We start from the raw sequence: 14,058 nt of genomic DNA, 5'->3' as shown, positions 1-14,058 counted from the left end.
TTTACTTGCTCTAATTTTAATTTATAGACCAATCCTCACAACTCACATGCGATGCAGATACAGATCATGTCTTTAATTGCAGATATGTTGTCCCTCGGTGGGGGACTCATCACCACATGCTGCGGATCAATCATTATGCATACGACAAGCTATCGACAGTGATACAAGACATAGACGTTGGGCACCGAGAAACTGCACTTGGAAATCACACTTCTCACAAAAATCACCACATCCACAATGGAATGGGAACCACCTTGATAACCAGTCTGGGCCATGTAACGATACCTACCTTGTAATTATAGTTAAATTCCACGGGACTCTGTTGCTTTTCGCCTTATCCTTCTCCCTTCCACTCACTTTGCTTTTGGACTGCAGCGATCTTTCTCCACTCATGTCCACGTAAACCCAATCCCAAGCTATCTGAGCTCCTTTTAGTTGGGAGTTTTGCTACTTTTCTTGGTTCCTGTGGTCCCGTCCATCTGACCGGGTCCGATGGTTTCGGAAGTGACCGTTTTTTAGGAGAAATTATATCAAATGGCATGCTAGTAATAGCAACCGCTCATTTCTGTAGTGGTGACCGAGATAAGCATGTGATATATGAGATTTACAAAATAAATGATTGTGATTGGCTAAATGCATGACCATGGACGGTGTAATTTTTCATTTTTAAAGGCCGATCAGATCTTGAAATTTAACTTGTCATCAGATCACTTCAGCCACAAATTAGAGGTAGGGGCCATCCAACCAATCCAGACCATAATTAGGAGAAATTAGCGCATACACCACGTGGAAGACGCATAGATTCTATTCATCTTATGCTTGTCTTAGCGATTGATCCATACGATACATCTCCATCAGTGAAGGCGTGCATGACCCAAGCCAACGAAGTGCACATTGTAATTTCTTCATAAAGATAGGCATTACCGTTCGAAAGACTGGATGAATGTTTGACCCACGCGGCTCGATTCATGACTGGAATTCTCACCGAAAAAATTTGGTGTTGCGGCCAATCGCCTCGTCGTCCGATCGCCGGGAAACGAGCACCTGCAAAATGAAGTCCGCACTGACCGGAGGGGGCTCCGACGGGGACCCTCCGACGGTCAAGTCAGAGAGGTGACTGGGCAACAGCGAAATGAAGACAGAGAGCTCGATCGAGCGAGAGGGAGAGAGGGAGAGGGGCGAGCCTGTGGGGGGAGCAGATCCCTTGCACTGTTGCCTTCCCCGGTTTATATAGTGGAGCGTGGTATGGCGCCGTCATTAATGGCGCAGACAAGTGAGGAACTGTCAACTCACTGTGGTCTGTCAGAGCCGCCGTGAAAACGTCATGTCGCCGTGGGGGCTGTCAAATCATCAGGGTTGACAATGTCCCTCGATGGTCGAGCCGCATGTCGCTGTCAGAACTGACAAGATCTGGCGGCTGTACGGCGATCGGAGGAGTCGGCCGACCCTAGGTCGGTGGCCAGCAGAGTGGCATCGGGTTCCTCCGTTGATCGGCGAGCTTCATGTGAGTCGGCCATCAGACCTCCTGGTCGGTCGGCCGTCGGAGTCGGTCGGTTGGCCAGTCGTCGGTCGGTCGGCCGTCGGAGTCGGTCGATCGGCCAGTCGGTCGGCCAGTCGGTTGGTCGGCCGTCGGAGTCGGTCGGTCGGCCAGTCGGTCGGCCAGTCGGTTGGTCGGCCGTCGGAGTCGGTCGGTCGGCCCCTCCGGCCATCAGTCGGTCTGTCAGTCGGGTCCTCCGGCCATCAGTCGGTCGGTCGGTCCCTCCGGCCATCAGTCGGTCGGTCGATCCCTCCGACCATCAGTCGGTCGGTCGGTCGGTCCCTCCGGCCATCAGTCGGTCGGTCGGTCCCTCCGGCCATCAGTCGGTCGGTCGGTGGATATCCCCCAACAGTTGCCCCCCTCCACTCCTGAGTTGGACGGTAAGCTGGCCGATGCTTCCATCGGGACAGCGACCCTGGGCGAACAGGAGTGGATTCGTCGTACGCAAAGATCCGACCGTACCGCCGGTTGATACGGTGTCAGTCGCCTCATAAATGTCGAGAGGCTTGCTGGCGTCCGTCGTCTAGTCGGTGTCAGACGTCTCATCCCATCGGCGTCGGGCGCGTCTGTTGAGTCGGGAGCCGACCGACCGTGATAAAGGTTCGGTAGTCGGGTCCCCTCTGACGCGTTCAGTCGGATGTCGTCCGATGCGTTCGGTCGATGGGGCACCGATAAGTCAGGCCCCGATACCTTTGTGTCGGGCACACCCTTGCGCCTTGTGATATACGGTGGTAAGCCGCATATTGTCCGGCCGGCCGTAGCTCGGTCGGCAAGTAGATGCGACTAAGGTCGCGTCGTGCGATAGACGGTGGTAAGCCGAATATCCTTCGACCGGCCGTGGCTCGATCGGGAGTCGCGACGTCGGTCGCGAAGGCATTTCGCCCTTTCTTGGTCCGGGCCCGATCGGCGTGTTAGCCGATGGTCTGGCCCGAAAGTTCGACCGTAGAAGGAGTGTTGACTCCCGTCAATGTAGATGCATCGGTCGTCAAGTCAAGGTCCGATGTGTCATCGGCGATAAGGTCGTCGGTTTCGACGATCGGTGATCGAGCCATTGATTCGGCGATCGACGATCGGCCATGTTGGTCGGGGCCTTTTGCCTTCAGAGGCCGAGGCCGTCGGTTCGGCGATCGGTGATTGAGCCGTTGATTCGACGATCGACGATCGACCGTGTTGGTCGAGGCCTTTTGCCTTCAGAGGCCGAGGTCGTCGGTTCGGCGATCGGTGATCGAGCCGTTGATTCGGCGATCAGCGATCAAGCCATGTTGGTCGGGGCCTTTTGCCTTCAGAGGCCGAGGACGTCGGTTCGGCGATCGGTGATCGAGCCGTTGATTCGGCGATCAGCGATCGGCCGTGTTGGTCGAGGCCTTTTGCCTTCAGAGGCCGAGGCCGTCGGTTCGGCGTCGGTGATCGAGCCGTTGATTCAGCGATCGACGATCGGCCGTGTTGGTCGAGGCCTTTTGCCTTCAGAGGTCGAGGCCGTCGGTTCGGCGATCGGTGATCGCCGTTGATTCGGCGATCGACGATCGGCCGTGTTGGTCGAGGCCTTTTGCCTTCAGAGGCCGAGGCTGTCGGTTCGGCGATCGGTGATCGAGCCGTTGATTCGGCGATCGACGATCGGCCGTGTTGGTCGAGGCCTTTTGCCTTCAGAGGTCGAGGCCGTCGGTTCGGCGATCGGTGATCGCCGTTGATTCGGCGATCGACGATCGGCCATGTTGGTCGGGGCCTTTTGCCTTCAAAGGCCGAGGCCGTCGGTTCGGCGATCGGTGATCGAGCCGTTGATTCAGCGATCGACGATCGGTCGTGTTGGTCGAGGCCTTTTGCCTTCAGAGGCCGAGGCCGTCGGTTCGGCGATCGATGATCGAGCCGTTGATTCGGCGATCGACGATCGACCGTGTTGGTCGAGGCCTTTTGCCTTCAGAGGCCGAGGCCGTTGGTTCGGCGATCGGTGATTGAGCCGTTGATTCGGCGATCAGCGATCAAGCCGTGTTGGTCGGGGCCTTTTGCCTTCAGAGGCCGAGGCCGTCGGTTCGACGATCGGTGATCGAGCCGTTGATTCAGCGATCGACGATTGACCGTGTTGGTCGAGGCCTTTTGCCTTCAAAGGCCGAGGCCGTCAGTTCGACGATCGGTGATCGAGCCGTTGATTCGGCGATCGACGATCGGCCGTGTTGGTCGAGGCCTTTTGCCTTCAGAGACCGAGGCCGTTGGTTCGGCGATCGGTGATCGAGCTGTTGATTCGGCGATCAGCGATCGGCCATTGTAGATTCTCCGCTCCTTCGATCTCTATCAGGATCTGCGCACAAGGAGCAGGGAGAGGGTGTAGGAGTCATACCCGCGATGCGTCGGTCTCGGACTCCGTCGTCGGGGTGACTTTTGATTTCGTCGGGGTGGCGAGACCCGACTATCGGTCGGGGGGCCTGCTAGGTTCGGCGGGTTCCCGACCTTTCCTCCGCTCCTCCTTCGGGCCTCTGGGCCCGGCCAAACGTCGGTCGGATGCTCCTGGGGGGCACCGGACGGGCCGCCGGTTGTTGCTGGAGGCTCTCGACCGCGTCCGTCAGTACGGTCATCCGCCGCACGATGGCCGCGATCTGGGCCTCCGTGGTCACCGCGGGGTGCGGAGAGCTGGGCTCCGCCGCCGATGGTGGCGGGGAGGCCTCTTCCCGGCGGGAAGAGCGCCTCGCCGACCCGGTGATCCTCGATCGTTGGGCTCTTGTCTTTGTCATCGTTTTCCCTACCTGGCGCGCCAATCTGTTGCGGCCAATCGCCTCGTCGTCCGATCGTCGGGGAACGAGCACCTGCAAAATGAAGTCCGCACTGACCGGAGGGGGCTCTGGCGGGGACCCTCCGACGGTCAAGTCAGAGAGGTGACTGGGCAACAGCGAAATGAAGACAGAGAGCTCGATCGAGCGAGAGGGAGAGAGGGAGAGGGGCGAGCCTGTGGGGGGAGCGGATCCCTTGCACTGTTGCCTTCCCCGGTTTATATAGTGGAGCGTGGTATGGCGCCGTCATTAATGGCGCAGACAAGTGAGGAACTATCAACTCACTGTGGCCTGTCAGAGCCGCCGTGAAAACGTCATGTCGCCGTGGGGGCTGTCAAATCACCAGGGTTGACAATGCTCCTGGCAGGACAATGTCCCTCGATGGTCGAGCCGCATGTCGCTGTCAGAACTGACAAGATCTGGCGGCTGTACGGCGATCGGAGGAGTCGGCCGACCCTAGGTCGGTGGCCAGCAGAGTGGCGTCGGGTTCCTCCGTTGGTCGGCGAGCTTCATGTGAGTCGGCCATCAGACCTCCTGGTCGGTCGGCCAGTCGGTCGGTCGGCCGTCGGAGTCGGTCGGTCGGCCAGTCGTCGGTCGGTCGGCCGTCGGAGTCGGTCGATCGGCCAGTCGGTCGGCCAGTCGGTTGGTCGGCCGTCGGAGTCGGTCGGTCGGCCGTCAGTCGGTCAGTCGGTCCCTCCGGCCATCAGTCGGTCGGTCGGTCGGGTCCTCCGGCCATCAGTCGGTCGGTCGGTCCCTCCGGCCATCAGTCGGTCGGTCGGTCGGGTCCTCCGGCCATCAGTCGGTCGGTCGGTCCCTCCAGCCATCAGTCGGTCGGTCGGTCGGTCCCTCCGGCCATCAGTCGGTCGGTCGGTGGATATCTTCCAACACTTGGAACATTGAATACTGGGAGAATAAAAAAAAAAAAAAAAAGATAGGAACTATTTTATGTCTTTGTCTCCACCGTGTTTATCCATGGAAAAGGAAAGAAAATATTAAAAAAAAAAGATCTCGTGGGATCAAAAGTCCAAACTGAATTATGGTTAGACTTTGGATGTCGAGACTCCTCATACACCACGAAAGCGCGTCCCAAATGAAAGCGTTTTGATTTCAACAAATCTGATACCCCGAGAGTACCGCAAGCACAAGCCCCGTGACTCCGAAGTTTGAACCGTCAACAATTTATTTTTTTTTTTCATAAAGTTTCGAAGCATAAACTATATGAGGATATTCCTAATAATTCCGGTAGATGCTTTAGTTACTTGCACAAGTCTTGTATCTTTTCAAATTTAATGATTCATTCTTTAAGCTAGATTATGCCTGGGATTATGGACATTTAAGTTTTTTATTTAAGAAATCATACAACTAAACATTAGGAGATTGCGGTTTATTTCAAGGGAGAAAGCATGCTTTCTTTGGGTCCAATGACAGCTGTTGCTTAGGATGATTGGCTGCTAAGCACCTAATGGCAATCAATGTAGATCATTGCTTGGAATCTTTCCCCACCATCTGAGGTTGCTTCTATCAAATGCAAAAGGATGTGATTTGTTGGGAAAAATAAGTGTGTGTATTGCTTGACAACGATTTTTTGGGATGCCCTTTGATCTTAGTCATGAAAACTGTGTAGCACATTGAAGCACATGCTATTTCAAAATTTAATATTTTGACCAATTCAGCCTAGAATTTGCATATGTTTACTAATTTATCAATTCTATAAGTTATAGGTGGCTAACCTCATATTATGACTTGCACCATCGATTTTTATTAAATTTGACTTTTTTTCCTCTTATTTCTTTTCTGTTTGGATACCAATTCTCGATGTCATATATCATGTCCAATAAGATTCAATTTCTTCTGATTTATCAAAATAACTATATTGACGGGTATAATAAAATCATGAGTAAACAATCTATCAGCAAGTTTAGTTTATGTAATATATGTTACTCAAACTTGATTTACAGTTTTGTTATATCTTTATATTTGAAATTTAGATTTGCTGGGTGTTGTGGAAGGATGGCACATTTAATCCTATATTGGTTATAAATTATGAGAGACCCTGGCTTATATGGGGATGAGACTTTCTCTTTTTCAATAAAGTATCTTTTACATGACATGAAATTGTGTGGAACCTGATGAGGATCAAAGAAGATGATACCTAATTTTTTTGACTGAAGAGCTATTATTATGGGAGGACAATACCTTCAGTCTCGCATCGGTTATAAGTTAGGGAGACTCTAGCTTATATGGGGATGGAATCTTCTCTCCTCCTAGTAAAGCATTTTTTACACAGGACAAAATCGTGTGTTATCTGATATAGGTCAAAGCAGACAATATCTCACATGTGCGAAAGCAGAGACTGACCAATTTGATCTATCTGAGCCATACAATCTCTTAACTACAATATTCATTGTTGTGGGAGGACGGCATCTTTGATTTCATATCAGTTGTGAGTCAAAAAAGACTTTGACTTATATGAGGATGGGACCTTCTCTCTCCTAATGAGGTGTTGTCTATGGGAATCGCCTCTTACCTATGCACACAGAGTCTCTCTTGACTAGGAGACTACTATTTTGAGAGGATAGTACTTTTAGTCCAGCAATGATTGTGAGTCAAAAGGAACTCTAGTTTATATGGAGATGGGATCTTCTCTCTTCCAAGTCTGGCGTTTAATTTTTATGTGAGATAAAACCATACGGCACCTAATACAGGCCCAAACAGACAATATCTCATACATGCGGGTATAGTGATCGATTCATCCGAGCCCTTGACCACAATATTGACGCCGTCTATGGGAAGACCCCTTCCCTCAAGTTCGTAGAACCTGCCAACAGCTCTACAGCTACTCACCAACTTTAGGGGTTAAGGCTGAAGCAGTAAAACATAGATTTAGAGAGAGGCAAGGCCTCGATTTACAACACATTCACAACAGTTATTACAACAAGACAGAGAGAATCAATAAAAAATCTTTCTTCATCCATTCATGACTCAAGAATACGAGACCAATATTGCAATCATGGACTTGGATGGCTCAAATGGATTGGTCTCTACTCCCACGTGCATCACGTATTGTCCGTTTTTGACTGTATCAAGTGCCGTTCTCCCACAACAATAGCCCCCCAATCAAGAGGGACTTTATGTGCATGGGTAGAAGACAGTTCACATAGATGACGTTAATATTATGGTTAAAGGTTCAGATGGATCGATCTCTACTTCTGTGTGTGCGAGGTATTGTCCGTTTTGGTTCGTATTACTGCATGATTTTGTCCCATATAAAAAATATCTCACTGAGGGGAGAGAAGGTCCTGTCTCCATATAAATCAGAGTTCTAGTTTTTCGACTCGTAACCAATGCGGGACTAAATATGCCATCTTCGCACAACACCAAGGTTTCTCAGCTGCTCCTAAATCAACCATCAAAGTAAAGAATATCTTCATTTTCAACATTTACTTGTAAGTTTTTTTTTCTAAAATTTACATAGGGACGTTGGTAAATTATTAGGTAGGGGTATTGGTGACCTAGGTTTGTTCCCCATCCTCATCTTTTATTAAACAAAAAAAAAACACAATATAACAAATCATTATAGAACTCGTACGCAAAGTGCCATGTTCATTACTGTTCAAGTATGTTACTTATTCAAAACTATTAATCCAAATTTCCACTTCATCTCAAGAAATCACAATAGTTTTAATTAAATAAAATAACTACCGCACATAAAAAACATACGCACACTCTGGTGGCTTTTTGCTAGGGGAACCCTCCATGTATACGGCCCCACTTCTCCTTTGTTTTTTTGGCACCGGAACCTCTTTCTTCAGACCTCCCGTGGAGGCACGGAAGAAATGGAGAACCCAGAAGACATTCCCGCTGACCCACCCGGTCAGGTCAAAAAGTTCGTACCTTCCAATGGATTCCCCAATCCGGTGGACCCAAACCCTCTAATATTTATTTTATATTATTCATCGCTCCAACAGCCTTTCCGATGGACCACATATCGCACCATACCATGCCTCAAAAAAGCCGAAGAAGATGACCCCAGCGAATCCAACGCATCAAAAAGTCCGCAATCGAACTCCATGTTGCTCGTAACCCCCCACGCTCACTCCCTAATTCAACTAAATAATACGATAGTAATAAAAAAAATAAAAATAGACCTCCCACTCCCAGTCGCCACCACGATATATGTTAATAATATAATAATACCAGTCCACCGCCTTCTTCTGACCGTCCACGGAAACTACGACGAGCAGAAAATAAAAAAAATAAGAAACAAACATTAAATGCCCGAACGATATTAAATGGAAGTATACCGGCACTGGCCTTTTTTTTCTTCCTCTAAAAATCTCTCTCTTCTTAGCATGTCCCCTCCCACCCCTCTTTCTTGCTTTCTTTTATTTTTTATTTCCGTGGCGGCGACGATGACCTCAGGGGGATCGGCTCGAGATGCGGATCTTCCCCTATCTATATAAAGACCGGGTCCTCAGTGTTCTCAGCTATTTCTGGGAATCTTCCTCTCTGATTTCTTGCGGGCGAAAATGGTGGAGAATGGAGGAGCGGCGCCGAAGAAGATCAAGATCGGTGTCTGCGTCATGGCCAAAAAGGTGAAATGCGGATCGTGTCCTCTTTTTTGGATCTTTTTTCGTTCTTGATCGCTTTTGATTCAATGGGCGGTTCCCGGGGTGTTTTTTCGATTTTGTTTTTTGTTCTTGATGTCGTAGTTCCTGATTCGGAGGTACGTTCTTGTTTTCGCTTGGATGGGGGTGATGAAGTTTGATGCGATGGTCGGTTTAAGGGATTCTTTTTGATTCTTTCTTTGGTTTTTGATCTTGTGTCCGTTGGTTCATTGGTGTCCTCTGTTCCCAAGGGGCGGACTTCTTTTTTGGTTTCTCTTGTTTTTTTTGTTAATGCGATCCCTTTCTTGTTTTCTCTTGGATTTTTTTCGTTCTTAGATGGTGGTGGTATTGGAAAAGAATTCCGTGGTATTGGAAAAGAATTCTTGTTGATGCAATGCTCGGTTCTTAGAGGTTTTCTTGATTCCCTTTCTGTTTTTAATCTCGTGGTTTGAATGCGTACTGTGCACTGTTTCTTATTGATGTGATCTTTCTTTTATTTTTTATATGGAGCTGTTTCCTTTATTTTATTGGTTCGTTCTTTATTTTGACAAAGATGCAGGTGGTATTGGAAAATAATCAGTCTTGTTCTTTTTATTGATTCCGTTTCTGGTTTTGATCTTGTTCTTATTGGTTTCATAGGCATTTTCTGCTCCCATGGGGCAGATTCTTGAAAGACTACAGGCATTTGGTGAATTCGAGGTAACCTTCTCTTTCTGTATCTCTCTTGGATGGTTATTCAATGATGTACCGTGTTTTCTTTCCCCATCCTTTATACTTCGAAGATGGAGCCTGGAGCTCGATGAAAGAGTGCACTTATTTACGCGGATAAAGTAGGAAGAAAGGGGCAGGGTTTGATATTTTTAGTTATTGCATGCTAGATTCCTGTTGGTGCAAGCAGGTTCATGCATGAATACCGATGATGGGGTTGTCATGGCTAACTCATCAATCTTTACCAGTGTAGTTTAGGAATTGCCGTAAGCATGTGCATGCATAAGTAGGTGTGTACGCATCTGTGCAGATACATATACATTAAAAATAGGTAGAAATGTATCTGCACATTTATGTTTCTACGAACAAAATGTACATGCATGGGTTCTTGCATACATATATTACCCTATATAGACGCAAATATGTATGTACCTAACTATCTCTGTTTTATCTACAAAAATGGGTCGACATGTAGGTTCATAGCAATTCAGCATTCAAGGAAATTTACCTAATGGCTATTATCTGCTATAATTATGAATTGAATGTAAGTTCTGTAGGGAAAGTGTAAATAAAACTAGGTTTTAAGGCTATTCAATTGTCTGAAAGTATTTGAATTAATGAGGGCTGTAATGCTTTTCAGTCAAGAAGTGGCTTATAGCTATGTCATGCTGGATTTTACATAATTGCTCCACAAGGTCTAATCTCAAGTTGCATTCCTTTTATTTCCTATTTTACCATGACTCTCTTTTTTCAATATTTTCATTTCCTACAATACAATGAGAGAGAGATGAGTGGACATGTAGGGTTATCAACTAGCTGAGGCAAGCTGAGGACCAGGCTGCTCGGTCTCCCCTTGGCATGTAGAAGGGCTGTTCAAGTTCTTGAGCTCAACCGAGCTTAATATAAGTTGTTTAAGCACAGCTTTTACATTTTCTAATTCGAGTTTTATCAAGTGAAGCCGAGCTTCCCTTTATTTTTGCAAGCCATTCATGTTTGCACTTGGCTCATTTATGAGCTGAGCTCTGAAATCTATTTGAGCTCAGCTCATTTTCTGAGCGGAGCCCAAACGGGCCTTCCTTCAGCCAATCCTGAGCTACTTACGTGCAGCTTTGAGTTGTTTCAGCCCCGTGGACATGACAACATGGCAAATACATTTAGCAAAACATAACTATTTAAAAACAAATATCACAATTGAGCACAATGACAAAGAAAGGTCAATTGATTTTGATACATATGGAAAAAGTTGGTTACATAAGATGGCATGATATGAAAGAAATTCGAGAAAGAAGAGAAAATGAAGAATGGGTTTAAGTAGTGCCCTTGTATTGTCGATGCATACAAAATTATACATAGGAATCTCTTGCATATGCTTATATTACTTGTTATTTGATAAGTTGAAATGGCATCAGTTACATGCGCATACTTCAGTTTTCTTACTTTATTTCAATTTGAGAAGTTAGTTCAGTGAATATATTCAGAAGTTGATTGCAGATGATACATAACCAGAACCATCAAGTCTTGTCTCAGCAATTTGGGATTGACTGTAGTTATTATCTTGCGCTACTATTCTTAGCTGGGACTAAATTTTTATTATTTCAAGCTCATATGAATTATTTCTTGCAGCTTCTGTCTTATTCTATATTAAATTTTTTAATTCTGTTTTCTGGCCCTTCTACACAAATTTGTCTCCCTCTTATCATGACCTTTTTTTGTTTTAGTAGAACGACATTTTTTTTATTATTTATCTGTATCTTTGCTCCTGTGTGGTGCAATTCCTATGCTTCTCTAAATGTATTTGTCTCTTATCTTCATCAATCCTAGTTTTTTGCTTTTAGCATTAATACATGTTAGTGATCTCATGTTTGCTAACTCATCTTTTGTGCTTATAACCTATTTATTGCCAAATATTATAAACTTAGAAAATTGTAGGTCATATTGTTGCGAATGAAACTTTCCATTGAGTGTTAGAGGCATGCCATGGTCGCAAACATTTTATACTTGCTTGACTCTTAAGATTTTTATATATCAACATCCATTTAAACATAGTACTGCTGATAGATCGAAGGTATAGAAATGATCACAATATGGTTTTTCTTGATCATTCAGTTCGACTAGGGCCCTGTAAATTTTTTGGGTACCACCTGTAACTGAATTTCAAGTCCTCTGCTTTAGTTTCGCTCTATTTTGTTTTGTGGGCCATATCCTCCAAAATGTTTCTTCATAGTTCAAATAGACATAAGAAAGAAGGTCTAGGTGATTCTGTTAGATGTACATGGGAATTTAGGCAAAGGTTGGTTACACATGATGTGGAAAGTTTCCTTTTTTTTTTTGTTGTGGGGTCACATCCTCCAATTTTTTTTTTTCCATAATTCAAGTTGACATAACAAATTAGGTCTAAATGATCCTAATCACGTACATGGGTGTTTAAGCAAATGTTGCTTACATGTGATGTGGATCACAGATAACTCTCTCTTGATATAGAACTCCATAGCTGATTTACAATGGGCCCAACATTGAGGTACGAGGTTCATGCTCCATGTATGTGCACTTTGCCTACATGTGCATGTGCCTTTGGCTTTTTCTACATCGCGAGATAGTGTGATAGTATGCAAACCAAGGGTTTATTCAGCTGTTCACTTTAAGAAAGAAAAGAAATAACTTTCCTAGGAAACCAGGTTTGGAAACCTGCTTCTAGATTATTTAGTCTTTGCACCATCCAAACAGATGGAAAATTTAATTGTCCCCAAAACTTCAGTTTTCTGGTGTCTTTTCCAAGCAACCAAACAGGCAGCCATAGAAACTTCCATTTTTAATTGGAAAAATTCATATATCACAATTTCTCCATTTAGCACCATCTGTTATGAAATCTCAACTTTCTAATTTCGTTTAGTTCTTATCTTGGCATTTGTTTTTTTTTTTTTTTTTATTGAAACCTATGTTCTTCTGGTGCAGATTGTACATTTTGGTGACAAGCTAATTCTTGAAGATCCAATAGAGAGGTATACATCTTTTTGCTTTTTCTACTTTATCTAACATAAAAGGTTTTTGTTACTCTTATTGTTTTAATTATCCAGACTTCAAGTTGATGCAGTAACTGTGCAACATGCTTTTGCATCCTAAAGATGCAAAATCTGCACATAGTTTCTTTTTACTGATTAACATATACTTGATGCATATGTTTTAGTGCAAACTTTTCAACAAAATGTGTTTTCATGTTGACTTAAGAGGAATGGTATGGAGGAGAGTGTGCTAGGTTAAGAATGATTCTTAGCAATTTGAAGAGTCAAACATTACCTTGGTCACCTTTCTTTTACCGTACATTCATGTTATTTTAACTACTGCATGAAGTTTATTGTCTTCAGATGAGAACTATTTTTGCTTGTGAGTGGTTCTATATTTCGCTTTTTAATGTCAGCATTAAATTTTGTTGATGTTAATCAATTCATCTCTATTATGAAGTTGTATTGTAGCTTGCATATGCATCCAGTATCCATCTCGAGTTTCTGCACTGAAAACTCCTGGTTTGTTTGTCCAAACCATTTTTCCTTGTAATGACTTCTTACCTCATGAACTGGACATTTCAGCTGGCCAATTTGTGACTGCTTGATTGCGTTCTACTCTACTGGTTATCCACTCGAAAAGGCTGAGGCATATGTGGCTTTACGGAAGTGAGATCCTTGCCCCTATTATCTGTGGACATTTCTCTCCAGTAAAAAAATTGGACCATATCTGTTTCATTTTGTCATGTAATTATATGAATCTACATAGTCGGCTCAAGTTAGAGACAAGCTCATCAATTGCCATATTGGTACTTCAAGTTGAGTTCTACCATTGAGTTTCATTTCAAATTCTTGTATTGTCAAATCCAAGATTGGATCATATTTTATTGATCTTTTATTGTCCTGATGGGTCATGCATTGCTGTCGATTCTGTACATAGATAGAAATCTTTTTCATCTCATCATTTGCTGTGAAATATTTCTGAAAGATAGTAATATTTATGTTGCCTCCTGTTAATTTAATTATTTAGATATTTTTTTCAAATTATTATTTGGGAAATTCTTAATTAATCAATACATTAGTGACCATACTAGAATATAAGGAGAGAAGTGAAGTAAGTGCGATGACTAGAATTCATAGATAGAGCAAATAACACAATTTATAAAATAATGGTACACTGACTGCTCGCAACAAGACACAGAAAACACTCCTAATACTTGCAATGTTAAGTTGAATATGTTTTACAATAGCTATACAGGCTATCACTCTGCTTTCCTTGCCCTAGCCCATAACTAGCAGTTGACCATGTTTTAGGTTAGATAACTAGCGTATTGGAAATGCAGAAAGTCTCTTTCTTATTTCTGATGAAGTTGCAAGTTGTTTGGTAAATTGGAAGCAATTTTTATCCCAGCCAGTAAGCTAGAGAAAATACAGCTGAACTTGATGTG

General features: G+C 45.0%; 1 protein-coding gene across 2 annotated transcripts in view; it reads left to right on the top strand.

Moving 5' to 3' along the window:
- Window positions 1-8,536: 8,536 nt before the first annotated feature.
- LOC105054063 (inositol hexakisphosphate and diphosphoinositol-pentakisphosphate kinase VIP2) overlaps window positions 8,537-14,058 on the top strand; it is a 65,590-nt gene continuing 60,068 nt past the window's right edge. The window contains exons 1-4 of one of the 2 annotated variants that reach the window (XM_010935460.4): window positions 8,537-8,891; window positions 9,543-9,602; window positions 12,564-12,610; window positions 13,196-13,279. In XM_010935460.4, the coding sequence (XP_010933762.1) occupies window positions 8,826-8,891; window positions 9,543-9,602; window positions 12,564-12,610; window positions 13,196-13,279 (257 nt within the window). In that variant the 5' untranslated portion in view covers window positions 8,537-8,825. The remainder of the gene's footprint in view (window positions 8,892-9,542; window positions 9,603-12,563; window positions 12,611-13,195; window positions 13,280-14,058) is intronic. The other variant, XM_019854398.3, reaches the window with a different exon arrangement.

This window comes from Elaeis guineensis, chromosome 2, assembly GCF_000442705.2.
Source record: "Elaeis guineensis isolate ETL-2024a chromosome 2, EG11, whole genome shotgun sequence".
NCBI lineage: Eukaryota > Viridiplantae > Streptophyta > Magnoliopsida > Arecales > Arecaceae > Elaeis > Elaeis guineensis.
This window is presented reverse-complemented; position numbering and strand designations above follow the sequence as displayed.